The sequence below is a fragment of the Macrobrachium rosenbergii genome, chromosome 10 (genome assembly GCF_040412425.1).
Source record: "Macrobrachium rosenbergii isolate ZJJX-2024 chromosome 10, ASM4041242v1, whole genome shotgun sequence".
Taxonomy (NCBI): domain Eukaryota; kingdom Metazoa; phylum Arthropoda; class Malacostraca; order Decapoda; family Palaemonidae; genus Macrobrachium; species Macrobrachium rosenbergii.
The window spans coordinates 27,708,381-27,734,933 of NC_089750.1; the positions used below are offsets into that span (position 1 = coordinate 27,708,381).

At 39.8% G+C, this 26,553-nt stretch overlaps 1 protein-coding gene across 2 annotated transcripts in view; it reads right to left on the reverse strand.

The window, feature by feature from the left end:
- The window catches only part of LOC136842573 (protein eva-1 homolog C), a 379,454-nt gene that overhangs the window by 75,877 nt on the left and 277,024 nt on the right, over positions 1-26,553 (reverse strand). For both annotated transcript variants that reach the window (XM_067110082.1, XM_067110083.1), the window contains exons 3-6: positions 15,972-16,219; positions 8,129-8,270; positions 7,590-7,739; positions 7,098-7,244 (exon numbers count right to left, since the gene is read on the reverse strand). In XM_067110082.1, coding sequence (XP_066966183.1) covers positions 7,098-7,244; positions 7,590-7,739; positions 8,129-8,270; positions 15,972-16,219 — 687 coding nt within the window. The remainder of the gene's footprint in view (positions 1-7,097; positions 7,245-7,589; positions 7,740-8,128; positions 8,271-15,971; positions 16,220-26,553) is intronic.

Below are 26,553 nucleotides of genomic sequence, written 5' to 3' on the forward strand. Positions count from 1 at the left end.
GAATGATCTGAGTTTGTGTAAAACTTTCATCAATAGGTTTATTGGTGGAAACAGATAGATCCTTTGCCACCTGTTCCAGTCTATTGACATCGCATCTGTGGAGTGAGCTAGAGGGTCTAGATTGGGAGCAATGTGACACGGAAGCTTGTGGTTGCTCTCTGTGGCAAACAGGTCCACCTGGAGACCTGGTACCTGAAGACAAATCCACTCGAATGATGCTTTGTCCAATGACCATTCCAACTCCAGCGGAGTTGTCCTGGACAGTGAATCTCCAATGACATTCCGGACACCTGCCAGATGAGTAGCTGACAGGTGCCAACGATGTTTCCTTGCCAGAGAGAAAATTGCGATCATTACCTGATTGATCCGGCTCAACTTGGAGCCCCCTCTGTTTATGCAATGCACAACTACTGCACTGTCCAGTACCAGTCTGATATGAATCTGCCTGGTTGGACGTAGTTTCTTTAGAGTTAGAAATACTGCCATTGCTTCTAGAATGTTGATATGGAACTGGCAGAACATAGTTGACCATGTTCCTTGAACTTTCTTGTGTTGGGAATATCCTTCCCACCCGCTCAAGGAAGCATCCGTATGGATCACTAATGATGGAGGGGGAAATTGGAGAGGCACTGACCTTGACAAACTCTTGACTGTTGACCATGGTCGAAGCCTCTTCCTCAACACCGGCGGAATTAGAGACATTTTGTCTCTGTATCTGCTGTTGGCTCGTCTCCGCCATACTCTGTTTATATCCTTCAGTTTGGCTTTCAGCAGCAAATCTGTTACTGACGTGAACTGAAGAGAACCCAGGACTCTTTTCTGGGTACGACGAGAGGCTTTTTTGTTTTTGAGGAACTGCCTGGTAGCTTTGGCTATTTCCCTCCTTTTGGCTGGCGGAAGTGACAGTTTGTGTGTGTCCAGATCCCATTGGATTCCTAACCACTGAAACTGAGCCTCCGGAACTAGGCGGGATTTCTCCCTGTTTATTTGAAAACCTAAGGATTCCAGGAAGCTGATCACTATGGATGTTGCTTTCCGACATTCCTTGGCGTTGGATGCCCAAATTATCCAATCGTCCAGGTATGCGGCTAACATAATCCCTTGGGCCCGTAGTTGTTGGACTACTGTTTCTGCCAGTTTGGTGAAAATTCTGGGCGCTATGTTGAGCCCGAATGGCATGACTCTGAACGAGTATGCTTGTTTCCCTAGTCTGAATCCTAGGTAAGGAGAGAAGTTTCTCGCAATCGGGACGTGATAATAAGCGTCTGAAAGATCTTTAGAGGTGGTGACGGCCCCAAGGGGAAGTAGGGTCAGCACCTGCGAGATTGTAAGCATGCAAAACTTGTCGCATTGAATGTATAAATTGAGACGAGACAAGTCTAGAATTACTCTTTGCTGGATTGAGTCTTTCTTGGAACACTGAACAGCCGGCCTTGAAATTTCAGGTGTCTCACTCTCTTTATTGCCCTCTTTTGGAGAAGGTCTTTTACAAAGTCCAGAAGGGCTTTGGATGGAGACTGATGGAACCTGACTGGCGGAGGAGGCCCTCTGCTCCAGCTCCATCCCAGACCCTTTGAAACTATGCCGTGGGCCCACGGACTGAAGGTCCAACGGTCCCGGAAGAAATGTAACCTCCCGCCCACCTGAGGAGACTCATTGAGCGGAAGAGGGCTTACTTCCTCTACCTCCTCTTCCCCGTGAAAGAGGTCGTAATGCAGACCTACCTCTGAAGGCAGCTCTGGCTCTGCTTCCCCTCGCATGCCTGTTAAAGCCTCAAAACGCCCCTTGGCTTTCAAATGAAGCGTTGAAAGCCGGGGACGCCACGAAGGTTGGCGGAGCAAGGGTTTGCTGAGCCGGCTGCATCAGAACAAACTGTTGCTGAAGCTGGGCTTTGGAAGTTGAAGGCTGTCTGATCTGAGAGACCGGTACAGCTTGAAGCACAGTTTGGGTCTGAGGTTTTCTGTACCTCCTGAACCTTTTCCTATCCCTGGCTTGAGGTCCGGCGGACTCGGTGGCCTTCCTTTTAAAGGGAAGACCCCAGTGGGAGCGAAGGCTCTGATTCGCTCTGGTTGCCTCCGCCAGAACATTGTTGACCTCATCCTCCGGGAAGATGTTAGGACCCCAGATAGAACTCTTCATGAGTCTATTGGGCTCGTGTCTGATAGTGGCGTCCGCAAAGATGTGTTTCCGGCAGTTTAGTCTCGCCACTACAAAGTCATACAGGTCCGCTTGGAATGCCGCTAACAGGGATTTGGTCAGGACCTGGAACAGAGGTTCTTCAGCGTAAGTTACCGCCGTCACCTCCATAATAGTAATGGAATGCAGGGAGCGACTCAACCTGCATCTAGCCTCGAACTCCGCCTTCAGAAGGGCCTCCGGAATCTTGGGAAGCTGTTCACTAAAGAGAGTGGAGGCGCACTCGGGGTCGAGTTTGCCCACCGTGAACGTGGCCAGAGCTCCCGACCAAAATTCCGAATCTCCGGGGAAGACGAGAGAGGTGGGATCTGTCTCCCGGAGTTGAGGCAGCGGCTTACCCTCGATTCCCGCCTGACTAGTCAGCACTGCGATCTTAGTCGTGCAGGGGGTAGGGATGGAGTCACCTACCGAGAACATCGTGAAAGTCCCCTTAAAGGGGGTAAGCTTGGTATTTTCGCACTCCCATTCAGTGTGAGCGCATCATCATTGGGCTTGGTCCCTGGGAAGATAACTGTCTCCTTCGGGACCTTGTCTGTCTGATCCAGGCTTGGTCCCTGGGGAAGATAACTGTCTCCTTGGGACCTTGTCTGATCTGATCCAGGCTTCCTCAGTAAGCCTGGCATAGCCTGGGTAGGGAGGCACCAGGTCGGGTGGAAAGAACTCCAGTTCCTCCAACCGACGAGTTCCCAAGCCCTCAATGGTCAGGGTATCATTGTGTAGAGGAGCATGAAGAGCCAGCCGCCACGGGTTTCCCTTATCAAAGGGGGGCAGTCTGGAGGCATCCGGAACAACGTAAGATTGCCCTGCTACTCCGGAGCGCATAAACCCGGAGAGCAAGCTTTCCTGGGTCTGCATCCTCTATGCCAATGACTGCACAGACTGACCAGAGGTCTGTAAGCTCGAAGCGAGCTGGGAGGAAAGGTCTTGAATCCTGGCCTCAACCTTCTTATCTAACTTCTGCATCAGAAGTTCCGCAAAGGCCTCAGGGTCAAAGATAGGCTGTGGGGGATTAGCCTTAGACGTCCTGGATCTCGACCCCTTGGGCGGGGGAGTAGCCTTACTAGTGGACGCCACTGGATTAAGAGCCAGTGATGACCTTGAGGGAGCTGATGGATTAGACCTTTGAGGTCTAGAGGACTTAGGTAAGTCCTTCTTTTTCAAGGATTTCACCTTGGGGACAACAGACCTCGACCTGTCCTCAAGGATAGCTGATTTATGAAACCCTTGAAAGGAAGAAGAAGAGGAAGAAGGAGAACCAAAAAGGGGACTACCAACACTCTCTCCCCCTGCCTCACTTACCACCTTACCTTCTACCTGGTGGTCTGGATCGACGCTCATTGGTTCGAGGTGGATATTGATGGCCGCCACCTCTTCCGCCACCTCTCCGCACAGGTTGTCTTCTTGGGAGGGTTGCGTCTCCTCCCGGATCCGTTCAATTATAGGGGCGGCTACTTCTGCTGGCACAGCAGCTGAGATCCGGGCTCGGGGTAGAGGAGATTGCATATCTCCTCTGACAGGACGTCACGACTTGCCCGACGCAACATTCCTCCCAAACCCGCCGACCCAGACCTTCAGGGTCGACAGCGAAGAGTCACGGATAATACGGTCAGACTGAAAGAAAGGGAAGGATTTACTGAAAATATTCTCCAACTGCCGTATATGTCAATATAAGACATTAAAGGCAAAAGGAGGCTAAAGGTTAGCGGTCTCTACAGCTTACCGACTCATCAACCACTAGCTCGTACAGAGCGTAGCAAATCTGACAGCCGTCCAGGTGCCAGACGACCAAGTCTCCAACGCGAACCGAGCAGCCGGAGTGTGAATGGCACACCTCATGGCCACAGGGTTGTTGGAGAACCACTGTGCACCCAGGCTCCTGACAGCGTACCATCTGTAAGCGGAAAGACGATACATGAGTAACGTCGAGTTAAGGCCCGCCGGAGTAGGTCCGGCGGTAATAGGATACCTTAACCTAAATTAAGGGTGATGGAACATGCTTATCATCAGGCAAAACCCCACCAGAATTAAATCCGGCAGTATAGAATTAATACACGATACATGAGTAACGTCGAGTTAAGGCCCGCCGGAGTAGGTCCGGCGGTAATAGGATACCTTAACCATGCTTATCATATGATAAAACACCGCCGGAAAAGAATCCGGCAGCAGAAATAGATATAAGTTATGCTACAGAATGGTCAACTACTAATTATGTAAACATAAGTACTCTAAGATACGCTGGTGTTATGGTACTCTGCCCTGATTTGCCACGGAAATCTCGTTATGTCACACATTATGGTAACGGCGGAAGAGGCGGAGAGGAGTCTTCGCATATGGCTCAACTCTCAAAGCGCAGGGCGGGAACCAGATAGTGGAAAACGCCAACTAACCGAATACCATACCTACCGGCGTGGTAACGTGTACGATAACAACGAGAGATCTGACTAACCTGGCGGAGACTGAACATAGCGAAAGTCATGATAGCATCCCTGGGACTGTGTTCGATGCTCCAGCTAACACTGTGGAAAGCGAACAAACGAAACACCGGCCGGTAAGGGGAAGCCGAAAGAAAACTCCCCACTGGGTTCCGAACGTAAGCGATCAGCATCCCTCACGTAGGGTAGGTCACTCGCCAAAAGCTAACTGATCAGGTAAAGAAGGACTAGGCTACATACACAAAATGATCTGTGCAACCTTCGATCCCAGTCCAACCTCCAAAACCAAAGCTTTTTGGCTTGGACAGGAGGGCCAGAATAGGCGCAACAGGGGAGGGGGCGAACCACACAAAGCTAGCCACACCCTCCAAAACCGACAGTCTGGTCAGGTGGAAGACTATGAATTGAGGAGACCCTTCACTATTCTAACCTCACGGCCTGGTCAGGTGGGCTAAAGAGGGGGGGGGGGGAGGGCAACTACCTCACTAGCCTAACCTCACCTTCCAAAAACGTGACAGCATGGTCAGGTGGGCCAAGAGAGAACGAGGAACTCCCTCAACAACCTAACATCTCCCTCCAAAACCTCAAAACGGCCTGGTCAGGAGAGCTAGGAAGCATAAGCATCGTGTAAAAGAGCCTATCCTGTCCAGCCTAACTCTCCGAAACCGATTACGGTACGGCCGAGTAGGCTAGGCTAGAAAATACCTAATCGAATAAAACTGCCTGACTTCAAGAGTACTAAGATAAAATAGTTAACCAGACGATGTGTGAAATATAAAAAACATATATATACATAGAATTATATACTATAAATACATAAAAGACTCAGCGGCAGAGAAGGCCAAACAACCACCGATATACGGAAAGCGGGGGATACCCAAGATGGCCGACCCTGACGTCGAATCACACATAAAACTAATCCAAGAATATACATGTCATCCAACATCGTACACATCAGAAATGATCATGAGCATAACAGTACCATCATGGAGAATGTACCAACTCGCTGGTAGAGGAAGGGGACCAGGGAAAAGGGAGAAATTATGATCAGAAAAGGGGAGGGGGAAAAACCTCCATCTCTAGCCTAGATCAGTCATGATACGGGCTCCCAACCTCCTACCAACGAAATGGTGATTTCTATATAAAACTCTAATTGAAGGAGTATGGATAAAAACTAGCAGCAACTTTATGCTAAAAACATGCAAAGACTGAGGGTCCAGCATGGCAGAGGCCGACGCAGCCACGTCCGGCTGCGTAGCGTTATTTACCTGGTAAACAATATATTAAAGGTCAAATAAGATGCCTCTGTAAGAAAAAACCAAAAGGAGATGGTACTCAACTTAGTTGGGAATTCAGGAAGAGATGACATGATGAATTAGTCAAAATCCAAAGAAACACAGCACCAAGGAAAAAACACGGTGTTGTCTGGAAGCGTGCTAAATTGGAATGTTTACAAGATGGCGGCTGAGGTGGTGGTTGGCTGGGAGAAGAGGGTGAGGTATGTAACGGCTCCTCACTTTTTGGGGTTTTGAGATTGGAGAGCTCTATAGGGCGGAGGCCTGTGGCAGTGGCACCACTCACCCTTTGTGTATACCGACACCATATAATGGCGTTCGATCCGGGGGTCGTAACCCTAGCATTGTGTTTAGCTTTTTCTCTGGTATATTTAGCAATACTTATACCTAGAAATATGTGCTAAAAGGATATTTCACCGGGTGACACAGGTCGAGCCCAGAAAATCTCCCATTAGACTTGGCTACCCAGCAATTTGGGACCCTTACAAGAAAAATCTCGGGACAGCCAGGGCTGGATTTTATGCTAGGCTCCTCCTACTAAAAAGCTTCTAGAGTCTTCAAGAACAATGTTCACTGCAATAGCCAAAAGACTTATGTGGACCCTATAGGGAACACTCTATGACTTTCTGAAGTTGCTGTTTTACATCTGTAGAGTGGTTTTTCATGGTATCCAGATATGTACGATAAGCAGCAGGGCCTTCACTGTATTAATCCAGATAATAGAGAGACTACTTTTATTGCATATCATGACGAGGAAAGTAGTGTAATTTCACTCTATTCATATTACTATCACTGAAAACTTGCATGCATTTATGAAGAACAAGCAAAACAAGACATTATTTTACTAAACAGGCTCCCACAGAATAGATTGTCCATATGTGAAAAAATGGAGCAAAAAAAAAAAAGAAAAAAAAATCAAGGCACGGACGCTGCAACTAAGCAAATATTTCTTGGGGGTTAGGGGAGGCGACAACCATCCAACTACCTTGGGAATCGATCTCTGAGGAAGGTTTTTTGTTTCCAACAAATAAAAATCCTTTACTAATAGCATTTAAGTTTGCCCAATACTCTTAAGCATTTTGTACAATGATGAACATTTATTCCATTTTTAGGAAAAAATGCCAGTTATTGTAACTTTAAACAACTGAAAAATCCTTGTCACAAAAGTACTTACCACAGGTGTAAACAGTTTTCATATACTTTCTGGAATTAGTGGAGCAAGAAGGCTTGCCTAACTGATTTGCATCTGCATAAAGATGACACTGACGATGCCCATGACACCTGGTCATTACTCGTTCAGTTGCAAAACTTGCCTGACAATCTGAAAACAACATATTTAAATTTTACCATTTGCACATATTACCAAAACTTAAATAAGCACTATGCATTTTTTGCCATAAAATTTTACGCCAAATTCCAAATTTCCCTAGATAGGAAAAGTAGCTATCAGCATGCTTTTACCTACGATTACAATCGCATGGTACTTTTTAATCAGAAGCTTGTCTAAATGTCTTAAGAAACAATAATTTTTTGCCTATTATCAATATTGTTAAGGCTAAATATATAACATTGTATAACATTAAAATTCACTGAAACTGTGACTAAAGTGAACAAACGCCGTTCCTCAGAAGGCATAAATAATCTTAAACCACTCAAGTTTTCGTACCTTCTTCAGGCACACCCTCTGGCTGAGGACACATGAAAGATCCAGATTTACTTCGGCCAAAGAGAACGCTGTATATGGCCAAACGAGAGTTCTTGTCACATTTCAACATGATTTCGCCATTCTCACATACGACCTTATTGATGAAGGTCTCTGGAAAAGATGATATATTATTTCACCAAAAAAATCCATCTTGATTATATATTTGTATCCACCTATAATCATTTGGTCTGTAAAATTTCAAGCCTATTTATGAGTATATGGGGGAAAAGTAGTTTTCATTTCACAAAACAAGCGATTTCTAATCGACATATAATTCACCAAAATGACTCATACTGAATTTTTTCTTTAAACAAAAGAGAAAGTCAATCAGTTCTAAGAAAAGTAAATGAATGGGACCGAAAAATCCACAAAATTTAGAGAAGCATAAACAACATTTTTGATGAAATCCCAAAGGTGAGAACACTGAAGTTCAACTTTTCAAGTTTACGGATACGAATATAACCAAAGATTGATTACAAGCATTTTCTCAGGTAGCTTACCTGGACGGCATTTGTAAGCGACCTCAATGTATTTTCGGGTGTTGGGACAAGGGTCTTCGTCGCTAAAGGTTTCAGGCGCCACCTGAATCTTGCACTGGTTTTTATGATGACACTTCTCAACTACCTTCTGCAGTGTTTTGTACTGAAAAATAATAACTGCTTAATAGAAGGTATATTTTCTCATAGCATACTGTTAACATGTAATACATATAGGTAGCTCTAGAACATTTAGTTCTGTCAATGTTAGAGGTCTCAAACGACAGGTTGGTAATTTCAAGACAGGGCTCAAACAATATTAACGAGCGAGCAGCAAGAAATTGATACCTCAAATATATCTAAGTAGTGTACATGTGAAATTTGACCTGTGTCAATAAGTGCATACAGACACTTTGCTGCAAACAACAACTTGGCAAAGCATTTTATGGCTTGTGAATCCATCTCCAATTAACAACAGGGTAATCTTGTTGCTCTCCAAGTTTCCAAAAGCAAACGACTGCACATATTTTAAACCACAAGATGTTCACAAAAACAAAACAAATGATCCAGCAAATGGCATTAACTTCTCTCATTAGGTAATAACTAGACATATAATGGTTTGAAACACACGTTAGCCGAGCAGGGTATAAAAAGAAATTACTGTATGCAATACAAAAACACCTTTAGCCACTGCCTCTTGATCAAAGTACTTCACTGAAGCACAAACAGGCGTTACCGATAATACACGTACTTCCTAAGAAATTAAAATACTTGGACGAGACTTAAAAGAGCCCATCTTCTTACCCAAGCATTACATGAAATGATTTTACGAAAAGTGTGATTGCAAGGAAATATCAGTATTCAAATTTCATCCAAACTGGTACTTATCAGGATTATTAAATGTGCAACTATTTGCACAATATACTCCAAGTGCATCTGCGCCCCATTGCAATTTTGCTTTGTCAATTGCTTTAATCGTACCTTTAAAAAATAATTCCTTAAAACCTTTTTATAGTCTGTGGTTATGGCGCAGGCCCACAAAATCGAGGCAATTATTTAATCGAGATTAGAACATTCAAGCGGGTGCTCAAAGTACAAAACTACACTATGTACAGATATTTTGATTATTATATCTGAAAATATATGCTGGAAAACATGCAAGTTCGCCTTGGTCTTTTCTTGACTGGGATTGACTGACAAACACACACACACACACACACACACACACATATATATATATATATATATATATATATATATATATATATATATATATATATATATAAATATATATATATATATATATATAAATATATATATATATATATATATATATATATATATATATATATATATATATATATATAAATATATATAAACACATAAAATGGAGCAGAGTCGCCTCCTCCAAACTGTCGCCAGTGGCTTCCCCCACCTTCACTCCAATTTCCAACCTTCATCCAATTTCAAGCTATCAATGATACGTCTGGCCGTTGCTAGTTTAACCCTTAGTGGGAAAAAAATCTTCATACTCTCTTTATTTATCAACCAAATACAGTAACTGACGTTGCACATGATAATTACTCGGATATTAGCATACTGGGTATAAAGAACAAATTTTGGTATCTGTCCATAATTAGCTTCTACTGTAGATTTGAATACCGTTCAATAATTCATGAATTCCATGATTCCAGCGTGAATGAAGGTCTAAATTTTTCTGTTTGTCACCACATATGTGAATTAGGTACACGCATCATTTCACTATACAGCAGATAGTATAGAGGAGCACTAAATTAAAGTATTAACTAATGATGGTAATCTTAATCAAGAAGACTGCTTCCTGTCTTCCAATCGAGGAAGAGTCTAAATTTGAGTTGACGAACGAAGACTATCATCATCGTGTATCGGTCATTATCATTAGCTGTCAATACTCACCGAGTTTCTTTTCAGTCTTTATATACGTGTAAAGGCACGTTCTTTTGTTTTCTCCATCGTGATGAGACGTGACTATTCGCAAACTGTAAACATTCTCTGTATGTGAGTATGCATTCTCTCCAAACTTCATTTGGAGCACCGTCTTCGTTTTAAATAAGAAAAATAATATAGGGCAACCAATTTGGATAAAGAATGACACGTGCACACCACTTTTATATGATAAATCTGGCTGTCCCTGTTTTCTGAATTCATAAGTTTTAAATTATTTCTTTTACAAAACCAAATATGGGGACACCGTAAGTATCAAAATGTATATTATCGGTAGGTGTCTTTTCTATATATAAAAAAAAAACATACTGTAGAGTATTTTATATTTCCTAGTTTGTCGAAAGACAAGACTGCAAGATGTACGCTAATGTTTTCCTTCCAGCGGATTTTAATTCTTTAGTATCCATGTATTTTAATCTCTAACGTCACGATGAATAATTCTGTCACTGTCAGTAGATACAATACTTGTGGTATTCCCGAAAAGCATGACAGAGGAGGTGAAGTTGACGCGTGAGGTGACATTTTTATAGGTAAAAGTCTTTCGTATCAATACATAATAAATAAATTAATGTGTAAGCGGTAAAATCTCATCCTCTTTCACCCACCAGGGGGTAATAACAGTTGAAGAGCTGTTGGATAATGACCGACACATGATGATTATGCTCCTTCATTCTTCAATGAAATTTAGCTTCTTCTTCGACTGAGAAGTACGAAGCAATCTTCTTCATTAAGGTTATCATTATCTGTTAATAGCTCATTACTCGTTACTAGTGCCCACTGCATACTGAAATGATGTATTACCTATTTCACACACGTTACCCTTTTTCACAGTATCAACACGGCGGCAAAAATGATCAAGGTGGCTTTCCTTAAAGCTGGAATCATGGAATCAAAGACAAAGCTAGTTATGGATAGAAACCTAAATTTTATTGTGTTTATAACCCAGTATGCTAACATGGATCCGTGTAATGCTTGCGTATGGATATGATATTGTACAAACTTGATTACTGATTTAGGATAATTATCATCTACAACGTGGATTATTTGAATTAATAAATAAAATATGAAGCTATCTTTTTTCTTATTTTTCCCTTTGAACAAATCACGATATTCACATACACTGGAAGTTAAGCCAATAACTCGAAATTGGAGTGGGTCACTGGAGGCGATTATATACATACATACATACATACATACATACATACATACATACATATATATATATATATATATATATATATATATATATATATATATATATATATATATATATATTATGTATGTACTGTATGTATCGTCATGTGTGCTAATTATTTTGATCCCCGAAAGACGCGGCAGTTACAAAATCTTTCGTGAACTGTATTCCATTTTCTCAAACATTCCAACAACAGAAGGTTATACATATGCAGGCAGTCTTGTTATCATACCGAAGATACAAGGAATGTAAATAACAAAGACGACTTTAAAGACTGCTTACAGTCACGTTTACGTCATCCTTACGGTTTCTCCTTAGCAGCAACAGAAAAAAGTCAAACACTAATAATTATATAATTTCTTTTAGCTGTGTTGTTGCCGTCTTAAGCATTATGTTTGTTGAGTTTCATCACCAGTGTCAGAACAATATACAATTCAAATACATTTGAGATGGCCATGAGTGGATGATTATCACTCCAATTAACCAGCCAATCTATGGTGTTTTCGGATTAAAAATACTTTCCTAGAATTACCAACATAAGGTTGATATGTTTAAGGTATATGGACGATATTTTGTATTCACCCTTTCAGACGTTGATGCGAATATCTTTCAACTAAAATTCAAAGTAGAAAGGGAAAAATCAAGTTTGCTAATCCTAGGTGTCATGATTATGAAAGACTTCAGGCTTAAGCGTAATAAATTCATAAAGAATCATGGATCTGTATTATGTATAATTATTACTCAAGCAACAGTGATCACAATAAACGGGTAATTCTCTCTTTCATGTGTCTTAAGGTATATAAATTGTCAGCCCAAAATGTAAGCTGAATTTTACAAAAACAAGGACACCATGTAAATTTTGCTATCCAGCGCTCCTCGACTGGTATCTAAAAATAAATGATTTCTAAAAATATTTCCAGCATTTTAAAGGTCTTTGATGTTGAGTACATATTCATATGTAGACTCTAAAAAAATTTATGATCGTCAATCACCCACCAAGTAACTGTGATATGGTTTATAAAATTAATTTTTGTGATTTTTAAGATATTTTGCATAAGCCACCAGGCATACTATTATATATAGGTTAGAACAACAAATATCCTGTAAGAACAAGACGAATGAGCAATGCACTACTTATGAATGTAACAGATTATTCATGTAAAATTGATGTTTTAGAACTATCCACTGTGTCTAGATGTAATAGCTTTAAAAGATGAAATGTTTTTTGAGTTACTATTAATTCAAGGGGACAATAAGAGTGTAATGTACAACATGTAGGCTTGTAAGAAATATATGAGGAGCTAAATTAGGGAGCGTCCATACTTTAAGATTTATTCTACTACTCGGGCTTACAAACATACACACGGTAAACGGTAGATCATCATAGGAGTATTACTTCTCAGTAACAGGAAAAGTAATGTTTCAATCAATCACAAAGAATAATGTCAATATTGCTGACGAAAGTTTCTTTAGACCTGGGTAATTCTCTGCCTGCTAAGGAGAGAGCTTAATGATACATAAATCTGGCTGTTGGTAGCCTTTAAAGATGCATTTGTTAGCTTCCTTGCATCTTCTAGATGAAAAAAAAACCTCACCTGAAGTTAAGGCTACAACAGACTTTCTCAGTGAGCATGAAAAATGTAGAATAATATCCACGGTAGATCTTACCCATCCGTGTCTCATTTCACTGTTTCTCGAGGCTCAAAAATAGTGAATTTATTTTATTTATAGGACATTTCTTGCAAATCATTCTTTACACAGTCTACACACACACATATATAGACATATATACACAAAATTTTTCTTCATTATGGCACTTTTCCTTTCAAAGTTCCCTTGAGAGATAAAAAAAAATGACAACAGGCACGGCCACATTCATGTTAAATGAGGAACCTCTATGCAGAATACCTCCACACTTTAGCCACTTCATACACTCAGACATAAGGCACCTCAACTAGATACACTGTGGCATTCACCTCAATCTGATGTATACCCACTCACTTTGTGGATATTACGGCACTTCTTTTTCATTATCTTCCACTCCTTCTATCTATCACTTTCTAGGTCTTCATCTCCTCCTTTCAAACGCTTCCGAATTTTATACACTTTACATTAAACTGTCATCCCCTATCTCTCCACTCGACCATATCACTCCAAAAAACTAGTAAATCTTTTCCCTTATGCTAACCTCTTTACCACCTCGGTACATAAACACATTTTTGCCCCTTATCCTTCTCACTCCATTATATACTTCTTGAACAAATCATCAACTCACCTCGTGGCTTCAACAATTTTGTTTCATTTGCTTTCAATATCCACATTTCACTTCCATAAGGAGTTTGGTCAGCAACCCCTCCAATACCCTAACTATGGCTTCCAGGGACACTCCTATTCAGTCACTATCCCTGATACTTTCCTTGCTTCCCCATTCGATGATTACCGTCTTCGTCATCCTACCATCACCGTTATATTTACTCCCAAAATACCCATCTCTATGTATCTATTATTCTATTGCTTACATTAACATTTCTTAGTCTACCTTCCTAGCTTCTACTGTGTCTATCTTCCTAGTTTCTACTTTCCTACACAAACTTACTCTTGCTCACATTTACTTTCAACTTTCTGCTATTAAAAACCACTATCTGTTGGCAGTTGCCATCACTATCCCCAATCAACACCACCATACGCAAATATCTAACGTTCTTCCTTTAACTTCTACTATCACTCCACTCAACTTCCAAACCAAACCAGTCACCTCTGTCTACAGGTCTTCAACCGATCATCTCTTCTACTCATTATATTCTGACACACTTCGCTTTCCTTACAAACAATTTCACGCTCAGAACAACTTCGTGCACCTTCCATGATGTCGCACTCTTAATTCTGTTATAGTTTTTTCTAAGTCTGTGTTCACCAAATACAGCCTTTTCCCAATAATATCAAATACTTTACATCACTGTTCCATGATAAACACTTGATCAACAGCCACTCTTCCCCATCTGCCCCTAACAATCCGCTTGTCTTTATATCTCAAACCAAATCAATACTTACTATACCGGTCAAAGTGGTTACTCTGGCCAATATATCAAGTAATGATGTGCAACATTAACTCATACTTCTAACATTTTCACAAATGAACACTGATTCCCCTTCCTTATTCCTCTGAAACCTTTTCCTCATCTAGAAATAACTTACAAGCCTCTTAATCACCTTCACACTACGTACAGCCACTCTTCACACATTCATCACCGTACACTGCATATCACTTGTGGTCAACTGCTCGAGCCTTCCGTTTTTCAACCTCTTATTTACCCTCCATAAGGCCTCAACAGCTACTTACACAAGATTGATCAAATTTATAGTAATCCCTTGTCCCCTCCTGCATGATTCAAATCTGCCTCTCATGTAACCCCAACATTCAATAATTCTCCAAAGTACTCAATCCATTAACCAAAAAACTGCACCCTCTCCGATATCTCTTCATTTGGATCTTTTACTCTAAGACCCATACGGTAGTGAACTTTTCTTTTCATATTACACAGTATTCCCCCAGAAACAACTTTTTCAATCTAAAGTACCTGCTCAGTTCCCCCCGCCCCCGTACTTTAAATCTTTTTCTTCTTCACTTTGTTCTCGAATATCTTATCTATTCTATTGTATTATGTGCAAGATTTGCTCTACCGTCATTTGACTGCTCATCTAATAATTTACCTGTAATCCTCCCCCCCCACCCCGCCCCCATTTACATCTGTCTCTCATTCCCTCATCCCGCCGCTAACTGCTTTTACTCCGTCTTCCTACCCTCTGATATCCACAAACACTCCTTGTTGATTCTATTGCCCAATCATTAAATTTTGCATATCCCTGTCCACTTCAATGTCCTTAACTCTGGCTCACCTTCATCCATTGCCTGACACAGAGTTCTCAGTGTCTTATTATCAAACACACTTTTTCTAATTACATTTACCGCTGGATTTTCAAATCTTCCTCTCTAACCAAAACTTATATCGCCTTTTCGCTTTTGCTTAGACCGCCTGATAATCAAACACTACTCTTCTTACCATTACAGCCATCAATTCCGTACTATCACATAATTTAGTAGAAACTTCTCACTATTATCTCCTTCCATCTACGTTGTTCATTCGTGCTTATGTCCGTATTGTTATAGACCATCATCTTAAAACATAAATATATTTATACACCACGTAGCAAAAACTCGATACTACGATACATTTGAGTAAAAGGAGAACGAACTTATTGTTTTGATCTACATTAGTCTTTTGAAGAAAAGACTTCTTGAGTACACGACGGTGCTAAAGTCCGACGAAAAGTCTTGATATATCAGCTTTTTAGGGAGATTTGGAGTTTTCAACTGAAAAACCGAATAAATGACTACTAATCTAAGAGAGTTGGTTACTGAGGCTTTATAAACGCAAACACTTGAAAAGCAATTAGATGTGCATATATAAAACTAATGAACAAAAGTAAGGGCATAGTATTTTTTGTAAAACAGTTATATACATTTTGGTATACCCAATAAAACCCTAATGTCAACGAAGCTTTTTACTTTCAACTAATACAACACATGCACTGTATATCCTTTTGAATGTCGCTGCTATATTACAATGTTGAAGTATAACTGATAAAAAAAAACTGCTGCTAAAATGATGTTGAAACGACCATACTTACATTAACGTTCTCCGAGTACTCGCAGGCGACTTTCGGGTCGGGGGATATATGAACAGCGAGAGGAGGGCAGGGATCGGTCGCAAGCGATCCGTAATTGTTGCTGCCTCCGCTTTCGGTGGTGTCCTGTCGTGGGCGTCCGTATCGGGCGTAGAGGACATCGATGGTCGTGTTGTTTGGGCAATGAAGTGTGAGAGCGGTGCCGTCACACGCATGTCGCTGGAAGGTCCTGAGAGTGCCTGCCAAGAGCGCTGTAATGAGAATCCCAAGAAGAAGAAACCAGTGTTAGTCAACCGCCACCGGACCACCACCGAGGGATGAATGTGGGAGTTAAAAGGGTAATGATGATTGTCAAACAAAGTGAGAAGGTTAATCGATAATCGAGTTATTAAAGATGAAATAATAAGGGTTAATAGTTACCACGACTATTAAAGAGATGAGGGTTAACTGATTAAAGAAAAACATTGTTCATAGATAACTGTGACCATAGCAGAGAATACGAAGGTAATCATTATCATGAATATTCAAGGGACGATGAAGGTCAACCAGCTAACATATTTATTAGAAAGATGACATGGGCTTATTAGCAATGATGATTGTTAAATATAAATTGCCCACTTATTTCAGAAGGGTTACGAGACTAATGATGTTATGACAGGGAACATGCAGGTACAGCATTGTAGTTTTTTGTCTATATGAAAGCTAACAAGGCACTGATGAGTATAAATGTACTTCATTAATGATGATAAGATTTGACAAAAGTTTATCAGAGAAGATGACTTAAACTATATGATTCTAACCGACGGGAAAAAAAACATAAGGTAGGCTGATGACTACTTACAATCAAAATAACAATGAGGATATGTCAATATGATTAAAAAGCATAACTGTTAATTGCCAACAATAATTAAACAGTGAAGCAATTTTATTAGCAGTCATGCTAATAAAATTCAAAGTAACTCAAAATTAGTTCTGATCATACAAGATGAACCTAAACTATAGATACTTATCAACATAAGATTAGTTGCCATACAAGAAATTTTTATAATTATGTTCGGTATTGATAATATGTATGTCTGTCTAAAATATTTTCGTCACAGTGCGCATATATAGGAAAACCGGGGTTGACAAGAAAATGTTCTTAAATGCGCATATTTAAAGCTCCAAACGAAACTATACCAAAGATAACAGAACAAGTTCAAAAGCTTTCCATGGTATGACAGGCGTCCTGAATTCTAAAACTGAGAAGCAGATCGAATTTTCAACGTGTCTAACACATATAAACATATAAAGGCCTCCGGTAAGGCATGGTATGGAAGCTTAATAACGCAACGATAAGTACAAAATTTCCCCATTCCTCATCTTTTAATTAGTTTGATAAAAAGGAGTTAAACATGAAAAAAAAACTAATTATCAATGAACCTAATAAGTATATTCCCAAGTTGAAACATTCATTATTTTGAGATGAAAGGAACAGATGAAGAGACAGGCGCCTAAATAATTTGTCAAACCTACACAAAAAGAGAGTGGCATTAAAGGAGGATTTCTACAAACAGATTAGAGACGATCAGCACTTCAGAGATGCAGCAATTTAAGAAGTACGAAGATCTTAGCTCAAATAACTATCTCTGTTAAACAAAATTAAAGATTTATTGGATACACCTGGAACATTACGGTGCCAAGAAAATTCGGATATACAGTAGATGCATCATCTCACGTATTTCATCAAAAGAACCCATTGCTTTAGAAAAGAAATGCAGTCGGCACCAGAGCAACTGGCCTATACTGGTAATGGAAAGGAGGACAACGCTTTCGTCTTTTGGTACATGATCGATTCCTAAAAAAGAATCCCCGTGGCCCAACTTGAGCTGATAAGTAATCAACTAGTTAATCAACAGATCTACTAAGGTTAGAATTATCATATTAATATTTCCCTGACAGGATTTCTGCGTCCATTCCAAATAGCAGTCATATCAACGAAGAGTTGCCAAAAAAGAGTCATGTATTTGTACTCGGAGCAAACTCAACAAAACTGGCATTCTAACTTGAATGCCAGTTCGGCTGAATTTACTCTGAGGTGATCAAGCTTCACAGTAGAAATATCAATAATATCTGTATGGTTCATACTTCACTTCTTTCAAATAAGCAAGGAACCATTACGGATCCACTGGTGAAGGGCAAGATTTAATGAAGATTTCTAAAGATGGTCATAGTGTTTTGAGAGGTATGGAGAAATTTCGGTAGGTCTCAGCGCTACTAATATGATTACAGCCACTCTAGTTTATATTTTCATATATCTTTGATGTTAAATATTCACACACACAGGCACCCACCCACACACACACATATAAGAGTATTATGTAAGTATGTATATATGTAATGTTATGGTTCACTTTCCAAAAAAAGTTTTGCAAAAAAAATCGAGAAGTAAAAATATACACGATTTCTCTTTCTTCTTAAAACGTCGACAACAAGCCACCCAGTTAACTAAAAGTAATTATCCTTAACAATAATTAGCCATCAATAACAATTCTATCACCAAAATAATGTCCGTTGAGTCAAGATGACAAAAAAATATAACGAACAATCCACTACATGAATGACGAATGTCTCTCTCTCTCTCATCAGGGACTTGTTTGCTTGACGTTAACTAACTGGTGGGACCAAACAAGGGTATGGATTATGAGAACAAGACGCACACTGTACATTGCCTAGGAATCAGGAGGGTTAAACAGGAATCTTTTGAATTATAAAATTCATATATATATATATATATATATATATATATATATATATATATATATATATATATATATATATATATATATATATATATATATATATACTGTATATATATGAGTATATACATAATATATATTATCATAATTAGCAAGAACTCGCTAGCAAATTGCTTCCCCCTTTTTCCTTTTTTTTTTGTTGTTTTCATTTACTGTCGGCTGATCGATATTTCAATATTTCGCACGGTCAGAATACAAGGGTTTAAAACAGATTAAGGCCACTCCCTTTAAATAGGTAATTCCTTTCCGAGGCAAAAGTAAATCTGTCTGGTCGTCTTCTTACAGGCAAAACCCCCCCTGCGGACATCAGCTGAACATGACTCAACTCTCCCTATGTGTTGGACGTGCCCCCTGCCCCATAGGAGGAGATAAAAGCAGAAACCAAACCGAGGTTCTCTCTCACACGCGCGCTGGAAGAGAGGGAGTGAAGTCCCCGAATCTCTGCCTATGCCTTGGCCCTCTGTTAGCTACTAACCACGTGGCCTTTCAAAAGTATACTTTCCCTCTGTGAACTCCAGCCACCACCCACGTGTTCCCTTGGATGCTAGCCGGACCGATGACTGACTCCATTTGCTTGGAGTTTTGAGAAGTCCCCATCGCCTTGCCCTTGTACTGAAGCCTGTGCATCCTAACACGTGGAAGAAACTCGCCCTCGGAAATCGCAAGTCATCCACGGACCGCTTTCTGCGCTGGAACCAAATCTGCCTTACGGTAAAGTGCTCTGGAAGACCTCCATTCAGTCACGCTTTTGTCTCGTAACATTTACTTAAGTTGAGAGCCAGTAATCACCGAATCTCTTGTCAAATGTCCGTGCTCCTTGAGTGTCGGCAGTGCTAAGCTGTTATTAATTCATCGAAGCCCCTTGGCACCCTCAGTGCAGCTTCGAATTCATTATTCTTTTGTCTATTTTCATTACTGGCGTATAATGTGCATATCTCTCATTTCAGAGGGACCCTATATCGTGGAAGCTTCTTGGACTGTGTCTGGAATTCCCCAGTTTCATTCATCCCTTAGGAATCCCCTTCAGGATCAATAATCTACTAGCATTCCTCTTTCCTGTACTAATGTTATTTATGTAAATACACTCCTGCAAGTTTGCCCATGTGTTTTACAAAATATTTTCCTCAGTAACAAGAGCCTTACGGTCATATGAAATTCCCCTTTGTTTTCCTCTTTTTATGTTTTCCTGGACCCACGAAGTCAGAATCACAAGGCTAAATTACCTTAAATTGTTGCTACCTGTCTCACAGAGAATATTTCAAACTAAATCGCCAGGAAAAACGTAAAATATATATATATATATATATATATATATATATATATATATATATATATATATATATATATATATATATATATGGGCCAAATTTGAATATTTACTAACAATGTTTAAATATCAATTTCAAGCCTAGCTTCAAGTTTGTAAGGTAATCAAATCAGCGAAACCTTTACCAGGCTCGACAAAATCTCTTTCATGGGTTGATTTTTTTTCATAATCTTCCACAGCATCATATGAATGTTGCTTTTCTTAGTGTATGGATCTATAAAGTACAACACTGTTCGGTGACTAAAGTAATCATCAAATGGCCCCGAAATCAAATAAGGTCAATTTGACTAACGGCATAAAATAGCTAGAAGATATCGCATAAAATATTCTTGACTGGATGAAATTTTTGAAAGCAGATGTCTTGCTTTACATTTCGAGCCTAAGCTACAAATACTCAGTGGCATCAACAATTTCAGGAAAGAAGACGACTAAACAGAAAAAGGGAGGGAAAGACCTTAAAGAGGAAAAGGTCTTATCATCTTTAAATATACAAAGATCCCTCGGGAGAACTTATTAGCTGAACAGATGTTGCACAAAAGCGTACTTCTACAACGTAAACTCGGGAGCCCAAAAGGTAAACAAGAGAGAGTCTGTCTCGAGAAATGTTGTTTACTACATCTCTAAACAGGATTAAACATTTATATATTGCACTCACCTGACGTCTCCTGCTCCGCATATACTTACTGTAAAAACGCAAACTTTATGTTAACCTTGCGTCTTTCTCAGCTTCCTGTTTCTTGTGGGTACAGCTTACAATTTTTCTATACATGAGATTTACTTAATTTTCGTCTTCCACTTAAACAAGTGAGTTCGGCAGTCTTCGGATGTCCGTATAATTTCTGTTTTCTTTTGTTCTTGATGTAATTTTTCTGTTTGGAAAAGTCTGCTTGTAATTTCTCTTTGTGTGTGTGTGTGTGTGTGTGTGTGTGTGTGTGTGTGTGTGTGTGTGTGTGTGTGTGTGTGTGTGTGAGAGAGAGAGAGAGAGAGAGAGAGAGAGAGAGAGAGAGAGAGAGAGAGAGAGAGAGATCTTTTGAGTTTCAGTTTATACAAAGGTGTGTACATGTATATTCAAAGTGCATGAGTGCTTCATGAGAAAATATTGTTAAATAAATATTTAACCTCAAAATGTTCTTTCATATACTTCGCAAGAGAAAATGGTTAAGAAACTGAACTGCGAGCTGGGTATATTTAAGCATTATTCTGGTTATCCATTTTGTTCTGCAGCAAACGGGGATGAAATTGCCCCCTTCCCCAATAAAAAAAAAAAAAAAAACAGTAAATTAGAATGTCGCCACAAACAAGTGTGCGTGACAAATTCAATAACCTTGCCCCACGAAACTAATACTATCCAATTCCCATTTATAACACCAAGGCTTAAAAAGGGAGCATTCTAAAAATTCCTTTCGAAAAAAAAAAAAAATATCGAAACCGCATCATAAACAATTTTTTTCCAGTAAATATAGCATAGAATTTTCACAGACCAATAAACAGAGTTCATTTTGAAAATATAAAACGATTTTGGAGATACAAGAGGAAATTTATTTAAAATCGTCTTTATAATGTTTGCGTGATCTTTATATGTTCCAGTCCCCATTACTTATTGTACTCTGATGGCAAAATTTCTAATTTTTTTTTTCACAAAAAACCCTTAAATATTAAACCCTGGTGTAAACCAATACATCTGATTGTAAGAAGCAAGCTAATTTGTTTTGACTTTTAATCCAATCAACTTTTCAGTAATTTTAGTCATTCTCACGCATACCGTGCACTCCACAGTTTAGCAAGTTTTCTTCCCGAATAAGTAAAAGAAATAAATAGAAAGAACAAAACTTTATAGATCCCCCCAAGTTCACACAAGTTCTCTACAACTTGAGGAAAGAGAATTCTTATGTGAAATATGCAAATACAGCATAACGTGAACCTTCACATAGCAAAAAGGTTACAAGAAAATAAGAGCGGCAAAGATTTGACAAAACAAACATTGGATACCCTGAGAGCGAATCCAGAATTCCTCCTCGAGCTGTAAAAACAATGATAGAATGAATGTGCACTTCACGGACAATTCTAATTAGCGACACTTGACATTAGCAGAGACAACCTTCACAGAACAGTGAGGATTCCTCACAAAAAGGAAACTTGTCAACGGAAAAGAGTGGGTAGGGGTCATTAAAGCATTCTTCTTTAAAACAGAATCATCGTCAGTCCACAGGAAAGCAGTGAATATACGAGTCTACGAGTTCTCTAAAGATTTGCGCGAAAGGAAAATGTTGATTTTTCAATATATAAATCCAAATTTCACAAAAGGCTCTAAGAAGCGTGATGTAACGTTATCATATATACACAGCAAAGGTAACAATGTGATTCAGTAACAACAAAATTTAGAGTGCTTCAATAATAATAAATATTTAAAGAGTACTAACACGAATGGCTGAGATTAGGGAGTTGCGGACACTTGGGAGAATGCTTCACACACTGTTTAATTCTTGTAAAGAGGTAACAGCTGAGTGAATGGGACTCGATGGTCGTCGAAAGAGGAAACTTACAAGAACACTCATCGCTGGGGCATGAACCCCATTTACAACAAGAATTCAGTGCCCATCAGGAAAAAGAACGAGAGGTGAAAAGCTACTTTATTTAACTTTACATTACCATTATTCTCAGTACAGTAATGAACTGCCACCTTTCTTTAGTTCACATATTTAAAAGTTCTCTCTCTCTCTCTCTCTCATCATTGCTTATTTTCAAATACCACCTCGTGTACGTAACCGTTAACTTAGTTGGCCTGGCATGCTAGAGATGTATTAAATTGGAGACTGCCATGGCATACATGTTCGTAAAGTATTTGTAAACAGCTTGCTTCATTACCAGACAGCTTATGAAGCTGTAAGTAATGAAAGAAAATTAATGCCACAAAAATAAACAGAAACGACTGAACTTCCACACCCTTTAAATATGATGTGTAACGGTTATCATATACTGAATTCTTCGCACGAAGCTAACAGCTTCTTAAGTACTTTTTCCCTATCATGTTCTCAAACCCGTCTTATCAATGCACAATTTAGTTACATCGGCAACATCTTATGAATATTCCCAAAGCATTAGATAATCGAAAAAAGTAAAAAAAAAAAAAAAAAAAACACAGAGCACCAGCAATCCCGGAAAAAGGTTAAATTCCTTATATTATAGTAGTGCATCAGTTCATTGCATTTCTGTGACATCTTTTAATTTTATAACCGGTTACTGTTCTTGATGGTTTAAAATCTACAGGCGCGCGCGCGCACACACACACACACACACACACACACACACACACATTTTTCGGAAATCAATTCCAAAAGTATTATCGTGCTGTATGTGGTGCCAGATTTTCTTTTACCTCGAATGAAAGGCAGTTCCTGCAGTCTTAGTGCTAGTGGTTTCTAATCCCGAAAATAAGTATTATTAAGAGCGCCAGTTGTTGTTTTCCTTGCAGTTTTATTTTACGCCCAAGAAAACAAAGTGGACAAAGCAGTCCAAATTTTACTCAGAAAAGAAATATGCTGTTAATGGAATTCTCGGACTTGGTGAAAATCAATTTGTCTCTTCATTTCCGATTAAATAAATCCACAAACAAGGAAAATGCATTAAAAAAATGAGACAGGGTTTTGTGGTTAAGTGAATAAGTATGCAATGGAACGGACAGACTCCCGAGTTCACTAAGTACAGTACGTACAGTGCTATTGGAAATACTGAAACTATAATACTCGACGTTATTTGAATGGACGTGCAAAATATAATGAGCAACTCTAAGTAGTATAACCTACTAAGAAAATGTCCAAAGAAGTTACATTATGATGGAGAGATGAGACATCATCAACGAGGAACGAAATTTATCTTCAGATTTGAGAATCATTCTTCACTCGAAAATAGAAGAAATCGACAAAGGCTATACTGTATAGTGGAGGCGGTCGTGTTCAAATTTTGGCTCCCGTGGGAAATGATGGCCCATTTTTAGTCTGCACTTGATTCGAGACTTTTAAGACCCAAAGAAATCAAATCCGGGTGAATCCCAATCTTTCACCCCCACAACCACTTTCTCTGGGGGTGCCATCCCTCCAGGGGCCCCCAAATAGAGCAACTCGGAAAAGTGCTGTATATGATTGAATACTACCACTTTTTACGGGTTTTGAGGGTCACTGAGTTCAATGGTAATGTTAATTTTGCATTTTAAGGTCAGTGTAAATGGCTAAGGTCCTAGGCCATGGATAAACTGAGCCAAATATCACTCAGACTGACCTGGTGAATTACACTTAGTGTTTTGTGCACTACTTACGCTCGGAAAGTACGTGGAGGGTAGTGGCCTTGACACCTGCCTAGTAGAGCTCGGAGTCTACTCCCTTCACACACTGAGGCAAATCTTTAATGGCAAGAGTCTGCTTCACCTTATCACTACCACAAGAGGTGGAGACTGGGAAGGTAATCTAGCAGCCTCAGGGAACCAGATTAAGTACCTAAAACCTGAAGATGCTTGTTCCCAATGAGATGAAAGAGCTAAAACCTGAATGATCCCCTAAAAAATGGTTGTTTCACAATGTAGAAATCTGGCATCCCCTTCACAAACCTGTTCAGTGACCAAAACCTAAAGGTGCTCAAGGGTAATGGAGGCCTACTCGGCTTGATCCAGACTCCTGTAACCCTGGATAGCATGTTGCTCACTGCACCTCTTCTAGCTCAACTCATGAAAAGCTTTACTGATAGCTTGCCATCAAACTGTCCAAACTCAACAAAAGAACACTAACAGCTCAAGGGTGACATAGCTGTTTGCTCCACCTCCAATGCATTGCAGCTTCAGGAATCTATCACTGCACACTACCAGGGCAATCCCTACGTCACCAGCACTCCACTGAAGAGCACTATATCATCCTTGGCTGTGTCAGATGAAGTGAAGGCTGACATTTTACAAAGGGACCAGAAGGGACAAACTGAATTCCATAAGTCTGTCAGGGAGCGACTTTTCAAAGGTTCTGAAGTATTGGTGTGGGACCCAGTGAAAAAGATGAATCCGAAAACATTCAGTACCTGGATGACCAAGAAGTGAATACACATCTGTGAACAAGTCTACAAGCTATGTGAAGCGTGTAACCTGCTTTAACGGATACTACTGATACAAAGATCTAGGAGCCATTCACTTCCGCCACTTGAAAAGATTATCAGCCCTGATGGATCCTTACTGATACCTACAGGCAAATCCAGCATAATGCATGCACTGGAAAGCACTAAACGTGCATGATGGAGATGACCCAACTGCATGTGTAGGAGCTCATGCTGGTGAAGATATTTGAGAGAGCAGTACCAAGGTCATGATCACTGATGCAATTGGGGTAGTCCAAAGCATGAAAAAAACACCTGGAATGAAGACGCTAGACTTCAGAGATGCCTTCCTCAAATGAATCAGGCAAATGTCAAACCCATATCAAGAAACCTGTGTTCTATTTGATTGATGTCTAGAAAATTCCTTAAAATCCGAAACTCGTGCAAAGAGAGCAGCGTCAGAGGTAGCTGCTTCAAATCACTTCATTATCCATGATGACATGGTGTTGGCTAAGATCTCACTCCAGGAACTGCTGAGCTGTGACAAGACAAAAGAAAGCCTTGCTGAGTATCTTGCGCAGGCTCTTCTTGTTGACTTTTCTCAATCAGAGATGAAGCTTGTTGTTGTTTACAGCAATCAGGCTCAAGCAGCTCCACCTCACTTCGTATCTGACACAGTGAAATACCATGAACATGAGGAGGCAGACACACTGATATCACTCTACGTCCTTGACTCCACTGCAGAGTGTACTGCACGTGACATCCATGTATGGTCCCCAGACACACATGTACTTCTTCTATTGATGGATATTGCTTCATGAAACCATCTGGGAGCAATGACTAAGCTAACTTTCGTCACTGGTAAGGGAGCTAAGTATCAGTTGATTGATGTCCTTGGAAGAATTGCTGCTTTAGGTCGAGTGAAGAGCCAAGGACTTGTTGGGTTTCACAATTTCACTGATGCTGACTGGGAAGGCAAATTTGTGGGTATCTCGAAAAAGACATGGACTGATGCCTACCTTAAGATGCCAGATGACGATACAGTTATCATGACCTTCAACCAGCAAAGGAGCACTCTTAATCTACAGGAGCTCTTGGTTGATGGTGACAGGCATCCGTATTCAGGTGAACCTCATTTACAAAACACAACATTGCAACTTCGCGGAACACTCCTGACTTCATTCATATTTTCCTGTTTTTTTTTTTTACCATTTTTAGGGAGATGCGTGTTATGATTTTATTGCATGGGATAATATAACATTTCCTTTTGATAATCAGCATAATGTATTTTAGTTCGGTAAAACAACCATTGCAAAATAAAATGAAGATGACAAGAACCACAGATTAACTGACATTTCAAAACTATTGCTAACCAATCGGCTTCAAGGAA